A 27,184-nucleotide genomic window follows, 5' to 3' on the forward strand; every position below is an offset into this window, starting at 1 on the left:
TTTTCAACCTCACCACGAGTGAAGTGCCATCAAATCCATCCATCCAGTGTCCTAAAACAAATAGAGGATGTATCAGTCAATTAAGACTTCTCTATTCATGCCATTTCCTTCCTGTGTGTTTTTTTTCTTTTAACTAGGCGTTTTTGAACGAGCGAGAGAGAATCACTTTACACCTTGTTGCATGCTCTAATAAAATCATCTCCTCTGTTTACAAATCACACACAGCCAGCTCCAGACACACACACACTCACCCGCTTCACCTGTGTGTGTTGTGTACAGGCTTTTAAATATCAGATTTTACAGAGATGCACACTTCCTCTGTGGCTCCACACTGTGTTAGTGCACTCAGAGCTGAAAATACAAATGAGGAGCAGTTCCAGAGCTTTTAACACCAATAATATCAAAATATAGACACACACCAACACAAATGCTCTTATCATCTAAGTAAGCTCCATTAGCCACCTCTCAGACTTCCCGCTGAAGCGTAATACAGTCTCCAGAGAGTCCGTCTTTCCTGTTCAGACACAAACAAAATTAATGTTGTTTCTCCTTACTAGAGTAGATGCTTTTTTAAAATCTATTCCTGTTCCAAACGGTCTAAATCTATCAACTATCACAATGCACATCTCAGACGGTTTGATCAAAGGCAACAAGTAAGTTCAGCAGAAGAGCACTGAGTTCAGAAGTTCACTGTCATAACACATTAAAATTATTGCAAATTCCAAAATAAAACTGCTCAAAAAAACCACTAATAAAAATACTACAAAATTCAACCAAATTAAAGTTTATAACATGCATTTTCTAAATTATTTTATAATGTTTCCTGAGGTGTGCTTATAATCTCTGGGGTTTTTTCCATAAAAAATGGTCATAATTGAGATAGAAGGGACTTGTCTGCCATTAGACTTCAGTGTAAATGACCACTGCCGCAACTGGCTAATATCTTTTCATATGAAATCTACACTTAACTCAACAAATCCATCAGTTATGTGTTTTAACTTTAAACTGTTGCCTCTGGCCAAAACACCATAATCCAGAATAATGCTTCCTCTAGTGAAAATATTCATCCCCTGTTGTCCTTTCACTTCAAAATCCATCAACATATTTGTTTAGAACTGTTTTGGACCGTTTTTAAATGGTGCTTGATCTGTGCATATTTCTCCTGATTTAGACAAGATGACTTTTTACTGGAGAAAGGAGTATTATGGATAGAGGTCTCATTTTGTAGCTGGGAACAACAGTTAGACGTTAAATCGTCTTGATGAATTAGTTTATTCTAAAAATGCAGCTTTTTGCTTCATAAGATGTTAACGGATGGACAGGAGTCGTGTGGATTACTTGTGAATTATTGTGCTGTTTTTATCAGCTGTTTAGACTCTCATTCTGACGGCACCCATTCACTGCAGAGGATCCACTGGTGAGCAAGTGACGTAATACTAAATTTCTCCAAATCTGTTCTGATGAAAAACAAACTATTCCTTTAAGGGCAATCAACTGAATTACATGATATCCTGATTAATTAATACACAATTAATTGTGCATGTTGTTATTTGCTGAGAAATCAAATAAAACAAATCTTTTAAATGATTATGACACATGAGTAAAGCATTAAATAGGCATTATAAAAAGTTGCTTTATATGCTGATATAGTGTTTGTTTTACTTCCATATACTGTATACCTGCTAATTTAGCACAATTTATTAAATGAACACTTTAAATTGAAAAAGAACAGCTTGATCTAGCCTAAGGTATTTTAAAGGCTAGATAACCACTTTAGGCTACTCTAATCTGTTTTCTCAGCTGGGATTTTTGGTCTGAATCTCGTATGTGTCTGGAGAATGCTTATGTAGCTGTCTGAGAGTACAAGGTACTTCTGGCAGAATGACTTTGCTTTATTCAGAGAACTTAATAACTTACAGGTACTGAAAGTTTTTGCCAGTTTGGCTAGGAAGATTACAGTGGCTGATGACAAAAATGTTTATATATTTCTTTGATCTCTGCCTACATATCTTTCAATTACCATTCTAAAAAGTTACCATGAAATCAAAATTGACCATTTTTATTTTTTATGGAATATTGCAGTGTTTATGAGCACATGAGATGGCATTAATTCCTATAGCAAATGACAATGATCCAACTACACATTCAATTCCTGATGAACAAAATCTCCCTCCCTACATTTCTCTTGTTCAAGAAGCCATTTAACTCAAACATATATCACAATAGGGACTTCAACAACATTTAAAAAAATATATTTAAAATGTGCAATCTGGTAATAGATCATAGCTGTACTCTTCAACCGCCTAAATAAGAATCAGACCAACACAACATTTTAACTAGTTGAAATTTTCCAAAACCAGCATGGTATTTTGTTAAAAGTATATTAAGTAATAGTATATGCTAGTATAGAAGAGTAGGTTACTATTGGTTCATATATTGTGAAGGGTCTCTACATAAGGCTCTGGAGTGTCCCATACGGCAGTCCTGCAAACTGTGGCACTGGAAAACCTCACTGTCACTCAGAACTCAAGGATGAGTTGCTCAGACCTCCTCTCTAGTGTACCCACAGCTGTGAACTCATGCTGTCAGTCATCATGTTTGGTACTAGTGCTGTCATCACATCTCATCTCATCTGCACACTAGAGACCAGATGTTATTCTGCTGTCATGATGACCAGAGCATTCAAATATAAACAAAAATCAAAATATGAACACAGACAGCAACTTGTACAAAAAGTTTAATATTTGAACCCAATGAATAGTGAGTATATAACTAAATTAATATTGGGGTGAACTTTTGGGGTGCTCCCTCTCTTTAAAACTGCAAAGAGAGCAGTAGAACAGCAGGACTAATGAAATGGCTTCTTCACAAAATGCTTCCCCATCATGTGGAAGCCATAAAATAACCGGTGCAGAAATGAGAAAAAAAGACAAGGTGCAGCATCCGAGGTGAGGACATTTCTGCTGAGTCTCTCAGAGCATGAAAGATTTAGAGGAACGCAATGGTGGAGGACTGACAGTCTGTTATTTATAGAGCTGTGCACTGATACAACACGGTCAGCCCCTGCACCATCATATCACTCCCAGCACTGCCATCAAGAGTTAACACTGCTAACACAGCTGCTGCGCCAGCTCAACAGATTCAGTGTGGAGGTAAAGAAACACAGTGCTGGGTCTAAGACCACAACATACTGCAAACCTACAACATTTCTAACCAGGAAAGAGGTAATGAAGGCAGCTTCTCAAGCAGCCAAGACTCTGCATATTACTACAGACCTCTGCTCTGTTTGCAAGTGTTAGAATCAAAGTTCACTATTTAGGTTTTAGGGGTCATACATTTAAAAACTGATGGGGCTGCTTTTTTCCCCCGTTCTTTTCTTCCATTTGTTTATAGCTGTAATTAACTAAAACACTCAAATGAGAACAGTCCCAAACTCTTTCACTCTTATGCAAAGGTCTGTGGGCAATATTAGTCAATTCACAAACAATTTAGTGGATTCACTTGTGTAATTTTTACACTCTCGTTTTTCAATCCTGAAACTGTATACACAGACATTTGGTCCTCTTAGACAAACAAAACATTTCTTCAAATAGCATCACTGAAATGACCTAGATAACACAATAAACAAACAATTAAACCAAACGTAGGCCAGCGTTGTCTTTTGAAATTATTAGCATCAGTGAACTGTGCTTGATTGGTCATTAAGCATATATGTACATGTAACGTAGGCCAGCGATTAGGTGCTGTGCAGGTAAACCTCACTCCCCTGATCTCAAGAGACACACTAGCGACTGATGCTAGTGGCTGTAGTCATTAAGAGAACTAGTAGGGGGGACCGCGGAGAGAGCCGGAGAAATGGGGCAGAGACCCGCACAGAGACAAGGATAGGTGTGGTGGTGAGGACCCGGGAGAGAGGGATTACATTGGTGCCGTGACCCGGATGGGAGTGTGGTTTAGGGGGGTGAGTGTAACGGAGGCCAGCGAGTAGGTGCAGTGCAGGTAAACCTCACTCCCCTGATCTCAAGAGACGCGCTAGTGGCTACAGTCATTTAGCCTCCTTGTTAGCACGTCCGCCTCCCATGCCGGAGACCCAGGTTCGAGGCCCACTCGGAACGAGGACAAGGTGTGGCGGTGAGGACCCAGGAGAGAGGGGTTACATACACACACTCACCAGTCACTTTATTAGGTTCACCTGTTCAACTGCTTGTTAATGCAAATATCTAATCAGCCAATCACATGGCAGCAAAATCAATGCATTTAGGCATGTAGATCTGATCAAGACGATCTGCTGAAGTTCAGCTTGAGCATCAGAAAGGAAGGCGATTTAAGTGACTTTGGTTGTTGGTGCCAGACGGGCTAGTCTGAGTATTTCAGAAACAGCTGATCTACTGGGATTTTCATGTATAACCATCTTTAGTATGATCCAAAAATCCAGTAAGCAGCAGGTCTGTGGATGAAAATGCCTTGTTGATGCCAGAGGTCAGAGGTCAGAGGAGAGTGAGACCGGCATCATTGAAGTGCAGCCAACAAATCTGGACTAACTGCGTGATCATGTCAATAAAATGCCAATCTTACAAAAACATTAGAAAATGTGGTGAATCTAATAAGAAAATTGAAGGACTGGAGAGAGATCTCTGAGAACTGATATAAACATGAACAATATTTCATACCTTTATTGTTTTAACTGGTTGGAGTGTTTATTAACACTACTTACACATCACGTACATCAGCAATCCTATTACCACTGCCATATTCTCATCCACAAACATGTACACAAACACAATAAACAAACAGTACAAACAGCCCTGCTAAGCCACAGGTGAGACACTGATGCTTATTTATAAAGCATCAGCTGTCTTTGCTGAAGACGAGTGAGAGGGAAGACTGTGATTTTTAGGACAAGAGAGAAGGACACATCTCAAACTGAAAGGGAAGTCATGCATACAGACATAAAAATGAGCAGAAAGGCAGAAGAAGTGAGGTACGATGCACAAAGACTGACAACACAAGACAAAAACAACTAATGATTTGAGACGAAGAGAAAATAAAATGTAAGAATAATTCCAAACAAAGGAAATGGTGTTGGACAGATTCTGAAATTTATCATTTTAATGCGAGAAGAATTATGTTCACTGACAGGGTGAAGCAAAGGATAGACAGGGAGAGATAGGGATGGTCTCGAAGCTTCCAGTGCAGTGAGCTCCAGGCACCAGAAGTGAGATGTGACTGAATAAATTACAGTCAAACAAGAGGAATGCATATTATAACTCAACTGGCACTCTCATCTGCCTCTCAGTCTTTCTCTGCACACATTCACACAAGCCAATTAGTCATCCATAGTATGAAACACGAGCTAAGCTAGCCAAACAAATGGATGTAAACAGCTTTAATTCACACACGCTTTAGCAACCGTGTCACCACAGGACAGTCACTTATCATATTTCTCTGATTGTGTTTGTGTGTTATGCTGAAGAGTTTGGACTGTGGCTCCAGTTGCACGCATGATGAAACAAACCTGCAACAACCTGAACTGCAAACAAGAATTTAATGACAACCATAACTCAAGACATTCAAAGTGAGAAAAGTGAGATAAGAGAGAAGTGAGAAAGCCAGCTATCACACACATACACACACACACACACACACACTCACTCACTCTCTCTGTCCCTCTTAAATACACATCAGTAGGCCTATGTAGTATGTTACTGTGCACAGTATGATAATTTTCCAGCCCAGGAACATGAAAAATATGTGCCTGTGGCAACATTTTTGCAAAAATGGTAGTATGTTGCTTTTTGCACGTTTCGTGGCAGTTTCAAAGTGACATTTCCAATGAGTGGTGCCAAAAGTCACAACAACCATTCAACACAAAATCACCACAATTTGGAAATTAATTATTGGTGAGTGGTGCTGAAAAGTTAATGCTTTATAATGAAAGTCGTGACATTTGTCAAGTATGGTAACCCATACTCGAAATTGGTGCTCTAACCATACCCCCTACACTACCCAGCCTAAACCTAATAAATAGTGTTAACAAAAGTAACAACATAGTATTATGGATGGCGGGGGGGGTTGTTTGCACTGGGCCTCCTCAGGAACCATCATAACCCCCTAATATTTTACATTTTTTTATATTATTCTACAAAATCACAGCTTGATAGTAAATCAAAATACTACTTTGCTGAATGATATTTACCTAGATGTCTTTTGTTAACACATCAGATGTCTCATAAAAGTGCCTGAAGTTTAAGAAACCAATTAATGGCTCAGGTTACTGCCTTAATAAACCTGCACGCAAATACTTGCCATTGAGATGAATGGGAATGCTAACAGATAGATCTCTCCATTTAATGCAGACCTTGTCACATTCTCTCTTACAAACACACACACACACACTATTTCTTTTCTCCTCTATGTGTGAGCTCCATCATGCACAGTGGGAGTAAACTCAATGAATAACTCCCCTGTCTCATTATGAATATCCCATGGCCCTCATTACCTTTGTCTGAGATATTCAAAAAAGCTGCATTTCTGCCAATCAATGTGGCTGCCAGAGCCTCTTTAATGTCTGATTGTGATGTCACCGATTTCTGATTTGATGACACTTACAGTAGAAAGGTTTTACTGGTACAGTATATACTGTTACTGGTATTTAACTGACATGTTTGTGGGAAAACAACTTGTTCTGAACATTGAATAAGATCAAATCAGTCCTCAAGCACCGACCTCAGTCCCGCAGTGATGTTGATGGAAGTCTGAACTGGTCGTATGGTCATGTAGCTGTGCATTCATTGTGATTGTTATGGTCAAATGTGATTTTAGCATTACTAAACTGAACTGCATAAATAATTACTCTAACAGTTTTCCCAAACACTTCCCATGTGAAAAAGATGTGCGCTTAATTGTATTGAATGTGCACTTTACATAAAAGTTTTAATGGAAGTTACACTGAAGTATATTTTAGTTTACCATAAATCATTTGGCAGTATGAGCATATTTCAAAGACAATAGACTTAATAATAATATTACACATAAATATGTACTGAAGCTCTACTTGCATGCATTCCATTCGATTGCAATTACCATGCAATTAAGTGTCTGAAAATATTACATCCAAGTTTACACTTAAATATATCCTAAAAGATTATTATTTCCGTAATAAGTACACCATGTAAAGGTAAGTTAAAGTGTAGTTCTTTTTCACAAGGGTTCCTGTCCTTCATTGTTTGGACAAACAGATGCCATTGGTCACTACTGGTCACTGTTCACTATGGTAAACATCCTTCGTTACATCTTCATGTTGTGTTCCACAATAAAAGTTGAGAATAGTGCAATAGTGAGAATAGTGAATAGTTTGAGTGAAGTATTTCTTTGGAACAGGAGAAAGAATTTTATCATTGACAAAAACACATTAGCTTTACTGCAGTGAAAGAGAGAAAGGATGGAATTTTTTTGGTACCACCAGCATCAGATTGTCAGGGCAACCAGCTCAATCTGAAAAGAGATTGTGAACATTTTGTCTGACATCAATGCACTTCCATCTCCAGCTAAATACATCCCAGGAGACTCTTCAGACAGAAGCAGGATCACAGAGTGCCTGCACACTCTTCTGTACCTGATGGAGAGGATGTACCCTGATAGTATCATAGATATACATCATTTACAGCGCTAACATTACAGCCATTAAATATTTTCTGTTTTATTTCTCTGTTGTCTGAGAATGTCTATTAAAGATGAATAAACCATTATAATAGCATAAAAACTTTGTATGCACCTACTCATTTATTATTATTACTATTTTATAGGAATGCACAATATATCGGTACCATACTGGATATTGTTATTGGTTGATATCACAATCAACTGCGCTAATTTTGCATTTAGATTACCCATGTCATTTATAGCTCAGTTAATTTGTTTAAAAACTAATAATTTAATAACACAGTTACATATTTAGAAAATCCCATAATGAACATACGTTTTATTATAAAGGTTCAATTAAAATATTTTAAAAGTTAAATTAAAATGTGCTGCCTAAACTGCAAAACAAACTTATTTTAGTGTTTTACTTTATTCAGACATTTGTGCAGTATACAATATCATATATCCTTTAGTTATTGACCATAACATGAAAATAATTATCTTAATCAGCAATTTATCAGTATTGGCCAAACTTTTAAGATTGGTGCATTCCCAATCTCTTAAACAATTTATTTTAGTTGTTAAAAACAAACAAACAAAAGAGTTGACTAGTTAATTTGTTAAACAGTATGGGAATAACGTACCAAAAAAAATGATTTAGGTTGGGTTAAGCTAATTTTGGAATATTTTGTTAAATTTACAAGTTCACATGTTCATATAATTCTTGAGATGAAGGTAAAAACATTGCTGTTTGTAATGAAGGGCAGAAATAAAGTACAAGACTCTACTATTCGCGCTACAGCTAAATACAGAAAGAAAAACCCAACACTGTATAATAGACAGAGAGAGAGAGAGAGAGAGAGAGAGACATACTTTTCCATTATTGACTCTTTCAAAGGAATCATAATTTATTAGCATGACCTCTCTCACTCTCTTTAACTCGGTCTCTATATCTTTGTAAAAACTGCAAATGGGTCAAAGCTGCAGTGTGTCCAGTTCACACAACCTCATTCAGAAGAGCACACACACACACACACACACACACACAGACGTTCCCAGCCAGGTTCACACACACACTGGACCCTGCATTCTGTGACCTTCCATTTCATTTCTCATAAGAGGGCATACTGACATCTAGAAGACGGCTCAACCATAAATAACAACCTGAGGAAAGCAGATCACGCAACTCAATATTTCCATCAAGACTTTCCTGTAAACATCTTACATCATTTATCATTTTTCTCTTAGTTTCTTTTTTCCCTTTCAATTTCCAGTCAAGGCAGATTCTCTCAGATCTTTTACGAGTCTGGCATTGAAGAAGGGCATAAATTTATCAGGGACTCGCCAAAAAATTGAGAATTGAAAAAAAGTCACTGATTGATTCAATGTTCTCTCCACTCACTTTTACATTCGGTTTACTCCAGTCTGCTTCAAAGAAAATTTCCTCTGCAAACTCCATGTATATATCATCACACTAACAATCACACACACACACAGAGGAATCATTGAGTGCCATTAGAGGCTCTTGTTTGTTGTGAATAACTGTGAAGTTGCCATCATCACATTAAATGCAGCTCTGCTATCATTTTCTTCTGCACAATACCTTCTTTGTCTTCTCAGGGCCATTATACTTCAGTTCCCTCATTTCACATCAGCAAACAAACACTCTCTCTTGTGATCCTCACATCCATATTTTGGCTATAAAATAACCCGTTTATGAAGATACAAAGAACAAAGTGAACACGCCAGAGAGTACAATTTCTTATTATGTGCGCTGTACTAAAATTACACTGGGTTTGCAAACCAGACTGAGTTGTTTTTCTTAGCCATGTTCGGGACATAATGTAGACAAATCAGCAGACTCCAATGCTTATGAGATGGTTTATATTGCATGAGTACAAGAATAATATAATATGAGGCAGATTCAGTGTGATTTATATAATAATTAATCTGGATACAGGACACACAGGCACAGATAAAAGACCTGGAGAAAATCTGATACATCAGCAGCTGACAAACAACTTACAGTATCTTGATCAACACGTGTTTACAAGTTTTTGACACAGAGTTCAAGTCAAGTTTCAAGTCTATCAAGATTTTCAGTAAGCAAAACTGCATAAAATATATTAAAACAATCAGCTACATGTCTTTTGCCTCCAAACAAACACACCGAAACTTTAGTCACTTATTAATTTCAAAACTTTCTCCAAATACAGCAAAAAAAAAAAAGAGAGAAAACTTTCTTCAAAACAGTTATTCGGCAAATATTTTAGTGTGAAAACTTGCTGAAAGTTTTGTTTTGTTTACAGGGCTGTTTGTTTGGAAGAGGGCATCTATCAGAACTGAAGTTGATTACTAGTGTCTTACCCTTGAAAAGATGCTTCTATCAATGCTCCGAGAATACAAATGCAGTCCTTTATAGTCTGTGCCCTTTTACATTCTCCATTATTACAGTAGTTTTATGGAAATATCATTACTTTCTAATTAGAACAGGGAAATATATCAGTGTGAGGCACTTGTTCTCTGCTGTTAAAATTATTTAAGGTTTCTCTGTAATGATCTATGTAGAGCCCAAAGGCTCAATTAAAACAAGCATTTAAATGTACCGTATTCCCACAACCAATAAACCTTCCAAGGCCTCAAGAATATCAAGGACACACTGGAAATCAGTGCTCCAAATATACATGTCCCTGCCATATAAACAAATATTTATTTCACATGAGTGCTTGTGATTGCTTTTGGCAAGTAGATATGTAGGATGGTGTTGTTTATAGAAGTATTCGCCTGTTGAATGAAGGCCAGTGCTACACGAGGCATGTGGCCATCCCTGAACCGCTGACCTGTGTTTAAGGGCTGTAATTGTCTTTTTACTGTGGCAACTAAATCTCTGAGTGCCCTCATCGTGCTATCACAACATTCTGCCGATGGTCGTCGCCAAGCAACCGGCGTCGAGAGCAAACACTTCTTTCTTTATTTATTAATTTAGCTTTTGTGATTGATGCGCTCTGCAACAGAGTGCTTCAGATGGATGGGCTGTTTAGTCTCAAAATTCGCCATGTTCAGAAAATATCTGCATAACCATGGAAGAGAGTGCGTGTATAAAGGAAATGAATGGGAAATAGCAACCAAAATTGTGAACTGCATTCCCCTGCCATGTGGAATAACAAGCCATTCCTAAAGAAATTCCAGATTCTGATGATTTTGCGCCTGGCCTAAGATGGTCTACATAGATTACTGGCTGGACTACCAGCTGGAAGAGTCGAGGACAAGCATGTGCATTCACCAGCACAATGGCTTTTTGATTTTACAGTTTTTTAAGGCAAGTGGTTACATAATTTAATTTTGTGTTAAATTTAAATATAGATTTTTGGTTGAATTTACTCAATGTTTTATAGTTGTATTGGTTCAATTACAGTACATACAAGTCTGTGTTTTTGAGAAAAAGACTCAAATTTATGTTGTGCATCTAAAAGATTTTCTGCAGCTAGCACAGAACAAGCAAGCCGTTACTGCCCACTGCACTGACATCAGCATAGCTATGGCTCAACGAGCAAAAACAACAAATATTACAGTCTTAATAATGCACATGCAGCCACCTACGACCTACTGTAACTAAAAGCTCTAGTCTTCAGCACCTTTGTAACCACAAAACATCAAAATACATAACAGAAACTCTTTTAAATGTCAAATATAACAGAATAATAAACATGTCTTTCCCTTTACTCAAAAATACAAAATAACACAAAAGCATAGTTCACCCCAAAATAAAAAAAAAATTGCTTAAATTAACTCACTCCCAGGTCATCTGACCAATGGATCTTCTGCAGTGAATGGGTGCCGTCTGAATGAGAGTTCAAACAGCTGATAAAAAAACAATAATCCACACGACTCCAGTCCATAAGTTAACATCATGTGGAGTGAAAAGATGCATGTTTGTAATAAACAAATAAATCATTTAAGACATTTTTAACTTCAAACCGTTGATTCCAGCTAAAATATGTCCTCTATCCATAATTGTGCTTTCTCTAGTGAATTGATGGACTGGAGTCATGTGGATTATTGTGATGTTTTCTCTAGTGAATTGATGGACTGGAGTCACACACTCTCATTCTGACGGCACCCATTCACTGCAGAGGATCCATCGGATACCAACATATAAGTTCGAAAAAATCGGCACCCATTCACTGCAGAGGATCCATCGGTGAGCAAGTTACAAATTGATGCAGATTATAAATGTTGTTATGCAAATTTCTCCAAATCTGTTCGGATGAAAAACTAAACTCATCTTATCTTGGATGGCATGAGGATCAGAAAATGTTCAGAAAAAAATTTGGGCTGAATTATTCCTTTTATTACAATATTTCCTCTCCTGATTCAGCCCTATGCAAAGCATGTTGGGAACAAAACATTTCCCAGCTTAAAACAACAACAACAAAAAAATATTCATGCAGTCCCAATGGATTAAGTAAACTTCAATCTTACATATGTAGGTTTACTGAACACAATGAAATTAAGTTGTGTTGTTTTAGCTCATTAAGTAAATTGAACAAGCAGCAAAAAGTGATATTCCAGTGTTTTCTGTTGTCAGAACCGGTAGACCACCAGATCTGCTCGAACTAAATATTGTGCATGGACTGCAAACTCTTTCATGTAATTTAATGAAGGTGTAACATGAGACTTCACATTTTTAATATGAAGCGCTACTTAAATTCAGCCTCAAGTGCTTTATACCAGGTCATATCAAATTGTATAATTTCTCCCCTGCTCTGCCAAAAATGAACAATACACTTCAAACATGTTGTTTAACTACACAACAGAATTCAGATGGGACGCCCAAAGCAGTTAGCAGTGCTCCAGCGTGTGTCACATGATATCAGACGGGGAGGTGAGAGGAGGTTTCTGCTCTATTCTGAAGATCCCTGCTGTTAGGTGTGCTCAAAATCACGCAGAGAAGATCCAAGAAAAAAGTCAAGCCATTCTTCAAAGTGAAGTGTGAAAAAGAGATATGTTGAGGTTTTACTAGTCTTGCATAGATTTTGGAAAGCTCATGCCATTTCTGTGTGCAATATGCCTCTGATGGTCTGGTGGGGGGCGGGGGGGTCCCATCTAAAGCTCATATTAGGGTTTTACTTGACTAGGATCAGTCGTGTAATGCTACTCAGCATGGCTCCTCTAAGGGCTGTTGTTTAAGAGGTCAGATAGTAAGCCGGACACTTACCTGCAGCCATCTGCATGTATCCTGCCAATGTGCAGATCCTCCTCTCACAGGCTCCACTGGGCAGGAAGATGGTGATGATGGCCAGCAGGGAGCTGACTGCCAGCAGAGCACATCCACCTGAACACAGCACCGCACTCGTCTGCAACACACACACACACAATACACAACATTTACAGATACTGCTGCTTTTAGAAGAATTCTTTCTGGGGAATATGAGCTCTTTCTGGGGCTTGATTGACTACTCCAAATATAATTATTTTTCCATAAAATGAGTTAATCTAGCCAAGATTGGTTTTAATAGGTCAAGGTAAAACCACATATTTTTAATCAAAACTGCACTAAACAGCACATGACTAAACATGTAAAGCCTCGCATATAATAAATATTAATATAATATAATAATAATTGATTTACATTATTTAATAATAACAATACTAATAGCCAGTTTTTATGTAGCTATTTGTACTATGGTACTTTATGGTACTATTAGGCTGTTACAGTAATTTAACAATCACAAAATAATACATTTCTCATTGCATTAACAATCTTTAAAGCATTCCTATTGATTTTTTTTTCTTCGTACAAGATGCTTTATTTTACTTTGGTGTAGTCAAAACAAAAGCTGAAAACAAGTTATTAATAAACAATTTAACTATATTATGAATGGACGAATTTATATAAAATGTATAATATATTAACACATCAATTACATTAGTATGGATAATAACAAAAAACATATTGTGTTACAATAATACTGCTACAGCAAAAAACTCAGTGAGTGTTTATACCATTTTAATAACAATAGTGTCACAGTTATGTCCAGTTTAGTTCAGTTCCTGTCATGTCTTTTATGAGTTCTCATTAGTTTCTATGGTTACTGATTAGTTATTCCTTGTCCAGCCGTTCCTGTTTAGTTCCCTCATTTACCATGTGTGTATGTATACTTCCTATTCCATTCTTTACTCAGTCACTTAATTCACTTCGTAAATTTCCAAAAAAATAAACCATCCACATAAAAAAACAATCTAATTATTAAAACATGGTTTACATTGCTTATTACATGACTATGTGTTACAAATAGCTGACTGCAAAAATAAATAAATACAAATACAAATACAAATATTTTATAAATAAAAAAAAATTCTATATATCATTTGGCAAGTAATTTTTTATTAATATTAGTATTAACTGTCCCTGCTCTTCATCCACTATCAAAAAAAAAAAAAAAAACAGAATTAATATTAGTATTAACTGTCCCTGCTCTTCATCCACTATCAACGTATGGACAAAAAACAGCTTGGTCATTCTAGTAAAAAAAAATTTCTTTTGAACTAAAATCATGTGTGTTTGGAACAAAAGAGAAAATTATAACAACATTTTATTTTTGGGGTGAACTATGTACACTTACTATTAAATGCCAAGCACAGAGTCATAGAAAAAAACATTCAAACAGTATAGATATATAAGGTGCGAAATCAATCCATTTTTCCTAAGTGCTTACTCTGTGGGATCAATTTAGTGAAACAGCAAGTACTGATCCTTTAATCTACCACCTTCATCAAATCAAACGCTTCATCAGTCAAAAGACTCCCTCCAGCACTACACCACGACCACATGCCTGGTCCAAAAACAAAAATGAAAGCCATTCCAGAAAAGAGATGCCTAAAGTATGGATGTCTCTCATCTGGGCTTTTTTAAATGAGATGTTTGCTTAGAGCAGAGAACAGGCAATTGATCTAACTCTGATGTAATACACACACAGACAACATGAACAAACAAATTTTAAAAAAAAATTTGAATAAAAACTGACAGGCAATTGATCTAACTCTGATGTAATCCATATACACACACTGACATCATGAATTATTGATGTGTGCACACAGATTTGAATAGAAACTGTGACTTAACACTTAGATGTTGCTGTTGAGCCAATCTTTTACCATAAACTTTACATTAGAAAATCAAAACAATTATAATGACAATATAATTCTACAAAGTGTCAGTATACACAATAGTTAAATTGTAATTTTGGAGGCGGGGGAACCCTAAAATCTGATGCAAAACAACAAACATACAAAAAATAGGCTGCATGATCAATCAAATAATATGCAGATATGAAATGTACATATAAATATACACAAAATAATACACACATATGGATATATATACAAAAACATACTGTTTTGGATCATTATGGCAATTTAAGCCTTGTTTACAATAGTATTGGTCCAAATGACAGTTTGATCTCACTGCATCTTCATTAGATCAGCTGGCGCTTTCAAATGCTGTTTTCGCACACAAAACTGCAGTATCAAACTTACTAGACCAAATCAACAACAAAGTAAACAAAACATCTGCTAAAAAGCTATCAGCACATCTCTTGCACAAACAATACACATAAAGAACAGAGTTTAGTTCTTAGGGGCCATTGTCACATTAGCAGTGCATATCAGAAAGGAATTACAATAATAATACAATTGGCACAACCAAAGTGACTTCATTACCTTGTGGTCTTAATGGCGAATACATTATTAGCAAGAGTGGAAGGCTAATGAAGACGAGATGGCAGATTCATAGGTGACATCTGAAACTGCAGTTTTTCCGATGATAATGATAATATTTGTAGAAATTATGACTGTTTGTGCTGATGACAACATTACAACATCCTTTACAATAATGACATGAAATGCACTGAAAATAGGAAAAAATCTAATAACGCAGAAAACGAAGAGGCAGAATGTCGCAGACACTCGGCAGAAACATATTTCCTTCAAACAGAACTCATTCCCCTTTAAATAGTATTCATATATTCATAGAAACGTCTTGATCTTGCCATCTTTGAAGACTTTAGATGAAATTTGCCCACTGTGCTCTAAAACATTACTGTGTTTCATTACAACTAATAGAGATATATTGGGGCTGCAACAGATCAGATCCAGAACTAAATGGTATCCTGGAAAATCATAAATAGGCTGTCTATGACAGGAATATTGATGACGCTCATAAGTTAAACAAGCAGTTTGCATATTTCATCCCTAATGTATATAGTCTACGTATGGCTCGGAAACGGAAATGTACTTCCCGAGGTCAATACTAATTAGTGGTGCTTGCCAAGTGTGCTGTTACTTTTCAAAGTGATCAGACTTATGATTTTTCATCTAGTGGATGATAAACTGGCCAAATTATTCTATACACTGACACTTAAAGAAGGGCCTGAGTCATTTCTAGAGACCAGAATATGTCTATAGAGAATTGGGGTGGTCTCTTTTGAATTGGGCAACCAGCCAGAACACCACAGAAACTGCATGGTACACCCTGATACCTGGCCACAATATCCAAAAGACTTTTAAGGCAATTTTTAACAAATTTGTGGTAAATTTTTAGCAAATCTGTGGCAAATTTGAAAATGAAATCATGAAAATCATACATTTTTGTACAAATTAAATCATACAAATTCACAGCCAATTTTACATTTGCTAAAACATATCATAGTCTGCAACAAATGATTATTTTGATAATCGATTAATCTAACTATTATTAGACCGGTTATTCGACTAATCATCGATTATTTAACTGATTAATCATTAGACATATATTGATTATTCAGCTTTCGCAATTAGTTAAAATATTTATTCATATTCTAACAAATAAATTAATATAATTACTTCAGCTTTTGAAAGTCACATTAAGCAATTACAATTATACAAATAATGCACGCAAAATGAGATTTAATTAGCTATATTAAAAAGTAACTGAATGACACAATTCTGCCTAACATCTCTTTTTGTAAGTCATATTTATAAGAAAAAAATAAAGGTAAGTGATAAGATGTTTTATTTTTGGATAAACTATTTTATTCACAACGTAATCTCTCTTAAATACCTTATAGGGTTATGATAATCAAAACAGTCCTGAGCTAGATCAAAGCAAACTAAAACTTTAATGAAATATTTTTTTCCCCCACTAATAAAAGGATTTTATCATTAGCTAGCTCCACACTGGAAAACTGCCTTATAACAGAAAATCAAGTTATAATTCTAACTGAAAGCAAAACTGACTCTGCTTTTTCATGTTAAATACTGCAAAGCTGCTATAATTATAATTTAAGGCTATCTATTGCATAAAGTACTGTTATATAAATAAACATGACGTGACTGGACTTTACTGGAGTGCCGAACTTCAGAGTTCGTGGAAACTTCCACATTGCTGAAATCAAATGTGTTCTTAAGTGCAGTTTTCGCACTGCGGTCAGTTTTTGTTGTCTTTATTTCTTATTGACATATATATATTAACATATTCATTAAAACGCCGCTCAGCAGCTTTAGGTTCGTCCCCGTTTGTGCTGAACTGAAGAACTGTCTTCTTCTCTTGAATTGCATCAGGAGAGCTGAGTTACAGTCTTGCTCTACAGCGCAACACTGATCAAACCGCATTATTGCAGGCTCTTACATTAGGTCATATGAGATCAAACAACTACTATATTTGTCGACAATTTTTTATTGTCGACATGGTCAATAATGTCGACTAATCATTTCAGCCTTATCATAGTTATGTTTTCTCATGAGATTGTTTTGATAGCATCCTAGTATTGTGACAGTAAGCTTTCCACAGGTCAGGTTAACTAGTCATTTAAGTAAATATAGAATCCAACACAATGAGCCCATTCTCATGTAGGAGAGGCAAGTTCAGTTCTGGCTTTGTTTCTCCCCGTAATTTCTTATAATATTTTCATTTTCTGTATAAAAATAAAGTGCAAAGCACCCAAGATAAAATTAGACAAAAAGAATAAAAAGAGAAAAGAGCTGATGATGCAAACAGAAACCCTAACCTATTGAAATGCTAACACACAGCTTCTTACTCATTATGTTTTAGCGGAACAGCTTTGCATTTGTTATGCACCAATCAAGCCAATGTTATTTGTACAATATTTATTGCAAACATTTTTACGTGCACGCATGAACAATCAGCTTTGGCAAATCTGGCCCTGTGTTGCATAGACTAATTTTATTCATTCCTCAAATACCTTACTCTATCAACACACTGCCCAGAATTCAATTGTGCTTAATTAGTTTGACATTTCAGGCCTGGCTTTTGCCACAACTCCTATGAGCAATAATTAAGGATTATGCTTCTGTTTGACACTAGAATATAAAATCCATGATTACAATGTGTCCCCTGTTGTACTTCTGAAACTACATCATATATATGTACACAATATTCACACAATATATTGCAATACTTTCCAAACTCCAGCTGCTGTTCATTTACAAGAAAAATGGCTCCTAACAGCGCTGCCTCTTTCAGAGAGCAGGTTCCTAAATAGATGCTAATTATTTGCCTCTATACACACTGCAACAGCACCACAGAGGAAGTGCACTGTGAAGGAGAGAGGTCACGCCAAGATGGAAACCAATTTCTGTAACTAGATGAAAAGAAAACAAAATAGAGAAAATTATTATAAGGAACTACACATCAGACATACTGTCAAATCCATCACATGATGTACCTCACGAAACATTCAGAGTTGCATGCTAATTTGATTCAAGTCAAGGAAAAAATGAATGTTGCTCTCTGTAAATTCTGTAGGACACAGAGAGAAAAATAACGTGACAAGACTCTGTATGTCTATAACTGCAGTAGATATGTGCTTCAATACTAGAAAGAAATTCAGCACACAGCAAAAAATTAAAAAATAAGGGTGCAACAGTATTTTATATATATATATATATATATATATATATATAGATATATATATATATATATATATATATATATATATATATATATATATATATATTATAAGGGGTGTAATGGTACACAAACATGATGGTTCGCATCTTGGTTTTGATGTCACAGTTCGGTATAGTTTCGGTACAGCAGGGGGAAAAACTAAACAATTTTTTTTTTTACATTTCTTAAACAGTAAGAAATTGCTCTTTCTTTAAATAAACTCAGTTATAATTAAAATTTTCCTAGGGATAAAAATCTACCTCAGCTTATGCTCTAGTGAGCCCTTTTACATTAGTCCTAAGGTACAGTTAACAACAGAGCCCAAACTTACATTTAATTACTATTAACTTTTACATACAACAAGCAACACTCAGCTTTCAAAAAATATATGCAAAGATGTAAATTGCACATAATCTAGTTTTTAAATTAACTTCTAAATTATAAAAAAAAATCTATTTTTACTGAAATATATTCATTTACACAGTGCCTCTAATAACTCGTTTCATAACAGATTTATTTAAACATTGAATAATTAAGACATCACTAACAGGTAAAGTAAAATATAATTAGAATATAGTCTAATAGTTCATGAAATGCTCTTCTCTAGACTTCATTTATAGCAAATAACGAGCTGTGGACACTGATGACTTCCTGAGGGGAATGAAATGCTATGTGACATTTTGTTTACAAGCTGGTTTATTGCCGTCTTTCCATGGTTGAAACGCTGACTGAGTGATTACACGGGAGATGTTCATTCATGTTTATTTTGCGTTAAAACTAGTAGTAAAGAGGAAGGGATGATCACGATCACCGGCGCTCAGCGCTGCTATTTGAAGGCATTTATGCGATCAGTCGCGCCACGTCAAAGAGCGCCAAAACGGCATTCATCGTTTGAATTTCCTGGAAAAAAGGACTTATTTTTAAAGATGAGACTTTGTACACATGCGTACCGAACTGGAATACATATACAAATACACCCCTAAAATATATATATATATATATATATATATATATATATATATATATATATATATATATATATATATATATATACACACATATACATACATATACACAGTGGAGATCAAAATTAGAGATCAATCTACAATTTCCAAAATTACAAGGTCACTGCTCAGCCCTATTTGAAGTTAGCCTAACATGAATAGAAGGGCCACTTTTTAAGCATATTTCCAAAATTACTTGTATTCTGAAGCAGAGTATAAAAAAACTTAAATGAGATATTTTAAAAATAACTGATCAAAATTAGAGAATACCTACAAATACCTTTAAGTTATTGGTGTTAATCTGGTAAATTTCCTTAATATGACAAACCCTATTTAATTGGAAGCATTCTTCTAATGTTCACTGAGACTGCAAGATGGCGGGCCGCTCTAAGGTGACTGAAGCCCTCTGACAGGAGGTTGTCCAGATGACCCTTTCAGCCACTGCACGTTTGTCGTTCCGAATCTGTAACTTTAGTGATGAGAGCAAGCTGAAGATGCTGAATTAAATGTAAACACAGCTTTTGGGTCTAAATCAGCTCTATAAAATTCTATTTACAGCTTGCTCCATTTCTGCAGATCAGTTTTTGTGAATGAATGACTTGATCTGCCTGTAGCTGTGGTCTTCATCAACACCCGCTTGCGCCACCCCACCGTAATCGAAAACCACCACCAGCAGCATCATACAACGCAACTCTACTCCAATTCCATCACTTCATTTACCTGCAATACCAAAACTTAATTTTCTACGGTACTTGAACCACTGAATTTGTGGAAGCGAATTTGTAAAGTGAAATAAAATGGACTGAAAATTGCCCGTCGAATATTATACATCATATTTTTAAACGGATTGAATATTTCAGAAGTGAATCGTAATTTTTAATTATTAAAATGTGTGTGTGAAATGTTTTGAATTGAAATATTCACAGTTTAAATAAACAACTATGTTAAATTTCAGCCCCTAAAAATGTAAGGCATGAAAATGCAAGCACTGTTAATGCAATGCATTGTTTTTTCAGTTAGTGCAACTAGACATGCTTTTTTGTTTCAAAGATATTTGTCATTATTTTTCTTCCGCACAATGTTCTCTAATTTTGATCACTGTATTTTCCACAAAATAAAAGTTTTTATTGGAAATGCCCTGGTTATTTTGTCAAACATGTTAATATAACAGTGGTATACCTACAGCTAATATTCCTTCAAATTTTGAGCGATGAAGATTGACAGTATTTTTTTTTAATCAAGTATTTATAGATTGTTCTGTAATTTTGATCTCCACTGTAAGTCTATGTAACATGTTCAAATATACATGAAGGCGTTTGAGAATTCAGGAAAACTTCCGCTTACTTAACTAGCAATGCTTTATGGGAATGGTTGGTAACTTCTGAACTCTTTCATATTCAATAACTATCACATTATAGAAACTCATCAGTAAGTGTTTTAAAAACACTAAAAAAAAAAAAAATTATTGAAAAAAAAACGCATAAACAACTGAAATTTATATCCAACAAATTAATTAAAAAAATGTAATTATTTGCTGAAAACCCCGCCCTTCTGTGTTCGATGTCTTATAAATTATTGTTTTTTTGCATGTCATAACCATCAAATAACTGATGCTTTTTAGAAATAAATCAGTAAGTATTATTTTTAATCGAGTCTCAATTTAAATGAACCAATATCAAATTTTGAATCCCAAGAAGTGATCTTCAAGTCAATGCTGTTATCTGTGGCTGCGTGAACAAAACTTCACTAAAGAATTCTGTCAATTTTATCACTAAATACAAACAAATCAATAAATCTGACCAATCAGGGCAGAGCATGCTCATGGAAAGGAGGAGTTTAAAGAGACTGAATCTTTGAACTGCTTCAAATGAATCGTTTGAGAATCGCTGGAAAATTATGTGATATTAAATGCATATTTGGAGAAAACAAAAGCGTTTTTCGACCTTGCATCCATGTAATCCTATTGTAGGAGACTCCCAAAACAATATTAGGAACCTTAAAAATGGCATAATAGGCACACTTTAATATTCAAATGAATATATATTGAATCAAATAAAATCAAAAGCTTGTGAATCGAAATCAAATCATGAAATGTATCCACATTTTAGTCCACAAGTTTTATGGACTGAACTTTTTCATATTATGAGAAGAACAGATTGAAAAACTTCAACCTGGAAAACTTCTCCTTACTTTGTCATTTTTAAATGGCATGATGACAGTAAATAATGACAGAATCTTCAGGTGAGCTACTCCTTTAAAAGCAGGAAATTATATGAAATAACTGGAATGGTTCATCCAACAGTCAAATTCATTTCAAAGACCCAAATCTCACCAACATCATCTTCACTTGTCAGTGAACGAGGACTGCTGCAGTAACAAAAAGATCTGGCTTATTATTCTGTAAGGGTTTTATATTCAGTGGAATTTGCACTTGATTTACTAGACATAGGACTGGAAATCAAGGTCGAAGCTGTCTTGTTACCATGGTGAAGTATTTTCTCATATATCTGAAGAGTGTGTGAGTGTGTGTGTGTGTGTGTGTGAGTGTGTGTGTGGATCAGGTCCAAAACTGGCTAAGCTGTAGTTAAGAGGCAGAGTGGGCAGTGCCAATTAAGGGAGAGGTGTGTTAGAGCTCACACTCTCACTTAATGAAATAAAGTCCTTCATCCCCAAAGAACATTAAGCTTCAATACACATTTATTTTCACACAATACCCCCCCCCCCCACCCCATATGATTATCTGTATTATCTATTAAGCTAAAACTATAGAATTTTTTTTTTTTTTTTTTTTTTTTTTTTATAAACGGTCAAAGCATGAGAGACCAAGTCTTCTCTTGGCATAGCAGAAAACTCAATACAGCATTTAGTCATTCTGCCCTCTGTTGGAACTCTATAAATGTATCTGTTTTCCCTATTGTCCTTGCTGTAAGAATTCAGACAACTCCTGCATGCACTTACGTTGCACAAGCCTCTTCCTTGAGGCACAGAGCAACCTTCACAGAAAGCAAACAAAACAAGTGTCTGAGGTTTTTTGTTATAGTTCAGGTCCCAGTGTACAAAGACAGGGCACCATTTAGGGTTCAGATGATCACACTAGTGGAAGCCTCTGGAGAACATCTAGGAACCCTTTCAAAAAGGCAGGGGAACTTAAAAAAGTTCATTTAAGGCAATACACTAGAGGCAAAACCTTTTTTTATGGCACTGGTCAATTTTGAGATTGGGCTATTTTGCTTTTTATAACATTTCTTCTTTCACACATGAAAAAATTTATCGGAAGCATTTTTTTTTTTTTTTTATTATTACACTTAATCTATTTATGTCTGTAGATTAAGATACAATACATATTGTTAAAAGCTGTTTTCTCAAAATCATATTTTTTTCATGCACTGAGACAGAAATTTCAATTTCTGTAGCATTTTCATACAGTACATCAAAGAGGGGTTGGTTCATGTATCATTCACCAATTTTATTTTCAAAAACATGGTTGTTGACAGTTTTTTTTTATTTAGAGAGTGATGAAAAAAGATCAAAATCTCCTTTGTAAAACCTCTAACATGTCAACAAAATGAAACAAGAATTTAGAAACCTGTCCTTATCCAATGTTTAGTCTTCTGTTCTGGAAATGTATGCAAATTTGTGCACATTTAATCAGATAATGCCTCATTTGCATATTTAAACATTTCAGAGAACTTGTAATACAAAACAATTGTCTTAAATGTTCCGTGATTAATCAACTGAGAAATTATGGTGATACCTGTTAGTTAAAATGTTTATCCTGTTCACCTGTAGTGTCTTATAACTCCAGAGATTGACAACAGTATCACGCAGAATCGGTATTGTGCCATAGAGAAAACACATGCTCTGTGGCTTCAGGAAAATAAAATAAAAAATTCACACAACTCCTCTCCTCAGATCAAAGAAGATTTCATTCAATTTCATTTGTGGCTTAACACATGGTGAATGACAGAAATTAACTGTAACAGGAGGTATCTCAAGTAGGCCACTGATAGACATCACATTAGCAAAGTACTTCACGCAGTACTGAAGTGTCCTGACCAGCATGGGTAAGTCTTTGCTATTACTTCATGCATGCAGAGTAACATGTATGAGCGTCTGTTCTTAGCAGCCCTCCACTGTGTTTTACCTCTTGCTCATCTCCTGTTCGGACGGGTAATAGCCACACCAATCACTCTAAGTGTCTGTCCCTGGCATGTCATCTCTCCCAGTTTCTCCCCCTGTAGAGTCTCATCAAAGACAGCCCATTAGTGTCATAACAGACCTTCATAAACATCACTTCACACATGAGACTATGGCCCAGCTCCAAAACGTTCAGTCTTCTCTCTTTTTCATTCATTTGATCTCTCAAAACATCTCTCGTCTTTTTCTTCTACACAATATTATTTTTCTTTTCCATGCCTTCAGTCTGATTTACTTAAAGGAATGTTCTTTGTTCAGTACAATGTTTTTCTTCATTCATTAATTTTCATTGTTGGTGAACCATCCATTTAGTATTGATCCCACAATAAATGTCTTTAAAAGGTGCTGTATGTAATTTTTTCAGGGAATATGCAAAGTCCACATAATTGTTTCTCTGAAAAACAATGCTAAAGCCAGTTATTCTACTTTGAAAATTTGTATTCAGTGTTGGAATGTCTGTTTTTGTTTTGGTCTGTGTGATTTCGCCCACTTACAGTTTACCTAAAAATATTTCAACAGCCTGGATTGCTAGTTTATAGAAAACACAGCATACTGCAGCCATGGTAGCAAGTGAACAAACTGGGTCAAAGATTGAAGATTCTACCCGACCCAAAAAGCATCAATCTAAAAAGCTTTATGACCACAGGGCATATTAAAACGTGGATAAATCAACTCATCAGTTTACAGTGTTAGGCTTGTCACCTTCTATTGTCAGTTGCGCTCACTGATGTGTTGAATATCCCCAATCTAACAACCCCTGTGGGCACTGAGTCTGAGGAAGAGGGGCAGGTGAAACAATACTTTGAATTTAGACCGCAGTACCCATTTCAACCACTAGCTGTCATTATTACATATCATTAAAATCTGACTCTTCCAGGTTTTAATTCCATAATCAGGTCCCCGGTGTATCTACCAACTAAGGAAACATGAAAAAGATTAACCAAGTAACTTTTCTGCAAGTGTCTGAGAAAATAAGCGCGTCAGATTCCACTTCCTTGGTGACGTGGCAAAGGGATCTCATTATAATATTACCGCCCCTTAACACCAAGGACGATAATTATAAAGATAATGATAAAGATATAGTTCTAAAAATCGTTCTCAATATTAAAGAATAGCAGAGTCCACACCACAACTATAACGATAAAGACAAAGAGAAACGATATTGTTGGAATCACTTTCAAAACGATTTTTCACCAGCTGATGAACGAGAATAAATTGACAGCCAATCAAAATCCATCCTGCAGTAACGAGCTCAAGAATCAAAATCGTCAAACCCTAGAACGAAAAAAATAAACAGATGATATTGTTCACTGGTGTGGACGCTAATATTGTTATCTTTATAGTTATCGTTCTTGGTGTGAACTGGGCTTTAATCTGTAAGTGTCCACCCACGGTGCCGTCATTTTGTTTTGCAAGCGACAACGGTGTACCAGCTCTAATGCCGTGCTGTGGCTCCAAGCAAAACATGCCAACTGTTCTGCCTTTGGCTGCACAGACGAGCACAGAACACTATTTAGAGTCCCAGCCTCAGAGCAGACAAGATTTATTGATTTATTTACTGTATATTGCTGCCACACGGATCTAAAATAAACAAGCAATTTATTTCCCAGCTGTTTACCTTACCTTGTTTTTGTAACTCATGTGTGTTTTTAACGTAAACGTGTGTGAATGATAACTTCGTTTAGTACTCACATGCTGTGACTAGAGTTTCGTCCAGGTCGCCAGTACCAAACAATGGAGCACGCTTCAAGCATTTTATCTTTGTTATATGTTCTGTAAAAAAAAATTCATATCGGCGGCATATTCGCCGATACTGATATATCGGGGACAGGCTCATATCAGCCGATAATTTCGGTCGGGCTCTAGCTGTGACAGCCGCTTTCTGTCCATGTACTTCAGATGTGTGCACTTAGAAAACCATATATCAGAAGTTGAAACTAATATGGTTTAAAATAATTTCAGCATAATAAACATGATAATCAAAACCAAAACAGATGTTTTTAGCAGGTCCAAGCTGTAATGACACAGCACTATTCTAAAAAAGACGACGAGCAGCAGCACATCATCATCAAAAGAAACAAACACGAAAAAAAAACAGCATGTTTCTGCTTCCGCTCAAAATAATAAATGATCTGTGGAGTATTTTGAGCTGAAACTTCAAAGACACATTCTGGGCACAACAGAGACTTATATTACATATTGTAAAAAGGGGCATGATATGTCTCCTTTAAATGTAATGAGTCACTTTTTTGGATTAACAAAAGGATTTTTCTATCTAATAATATGCAGAATCAAATATGAAAGTGTAATAATCCTGACTAAGCAAAAGGGGAAGTGTTAAGGAAACCTGTTTGAAAACAGTATAAATTTTCAATTCCGTTTGCAATGACATACTATACCTTAAAATAAAATGCAGTGAGCCACATTGTTTTACTTATAGAAATAAAAAATGTATATGATAATTTATATATTATTCTCTCTGGTGAATGAGGACATCATTTTAATATAACACTAATAATGTTCTGGTCTTTCTAGATACACCCTGGATGTCCCATTATATTTAAGCATGTTAGCACAACCATCTCTCATTTCTCTAATGAATCCTCACAAAAATATCCTAGTCATGGAAAATCAGCAACAGTATGACATAAACAAGTTAGAGATGCTGGGAGGATTGCAGACCCGGCCTGTAAGCAATAAAGTAGTTAGCATATGACAAAGTGTTGACATTAAGCATTAAAATAATTTTTACAATTTTAAAAGCAAAAGGAGGAATCAATTCAAATTAGTCTGATTGGATCCAGCACCAAGTGTTTGCAATCTATCCATGATAATTACCACATAATTAGCAGCAAAGTCCAAATGCTTTTGCAATTAAAAGTGAGGGAAGGGAGTGGAGAAGAAATATGATCCATAATTAACTAATCTCTTTCTCCCATAACTGATAGTGTGACTAAAAAACTGTTTCGTTTTTTGTTTATTTTTTTTCTCATGGAGATGCCTGTTTCATATTGGAATGCAAATCAACGAATTGGGTTTCAATGTTTTTGTTAGGCGGCGCAGTAGCCTGAAATTTCCCATAGCATTCCAGATTAGGGAGACTCGTCCCATTCAGTGAAAGCCAAAAGGTAACATTACACTGACCTTTTGTTGGGAAAAAAATCCCAGTTTTTGTCATGCTAAGGGGATGTGCTAGAAAACTCCCTCCACTTATAATGTGAGTGAAAATATAAGGTGACATGTTTGATCCAAACAACAAAAAGAGAGGCTCATTCTCCATACTCACTGCCAGGCCCAGATAGGAAGAATTTTGTATTTTTTGAGCTGATTTTAAAGGAAAATCTGCAGAATTCTAGATTCAATGGATTTAAATGTAGTAAAAAAAAAAGAAGAT

The 27,184-nt window shown here is 35.6% G+C and overlaps 1 protein-coding gene across 1 annotated transcript in view; it reads right to left on the minus strand.

The window, feature by feature from the left end:
• The window catches only part of LOC122145082 (transmembrane protein 211-like), a 123,403-nt gene that overhangs the window by 66,584 nt on the left and 29,635 nt on the right, over positions 1-27,184 (minus strand). Inside the window, exon 2 of the mRNA XM_042756850.1 lies at positions 12,860-12,998. Within this exon, the coding sequence (XP_042612784.1) occupies positions 12,860-12,998 (139 nt within the window). The remainder of the gene's footprint in view (positions 1-12,859; positions 12,999-27,184) is intronic.

Source organism: Cyprinus carpio, chromosome A5 (assembly GCF_018340385.1).
Source record: "Cyprinus carpio isolate SPL01 chromosome A5, ASM1834038v1, whole genome shotgun sequence".
Taxonomy (NCBI): Eukaryota; Metazoa; Chordata; class Actinopteri; order Cypriniformes; family Cyprinidae; genus Cyprinus; species Cyprinus carpio.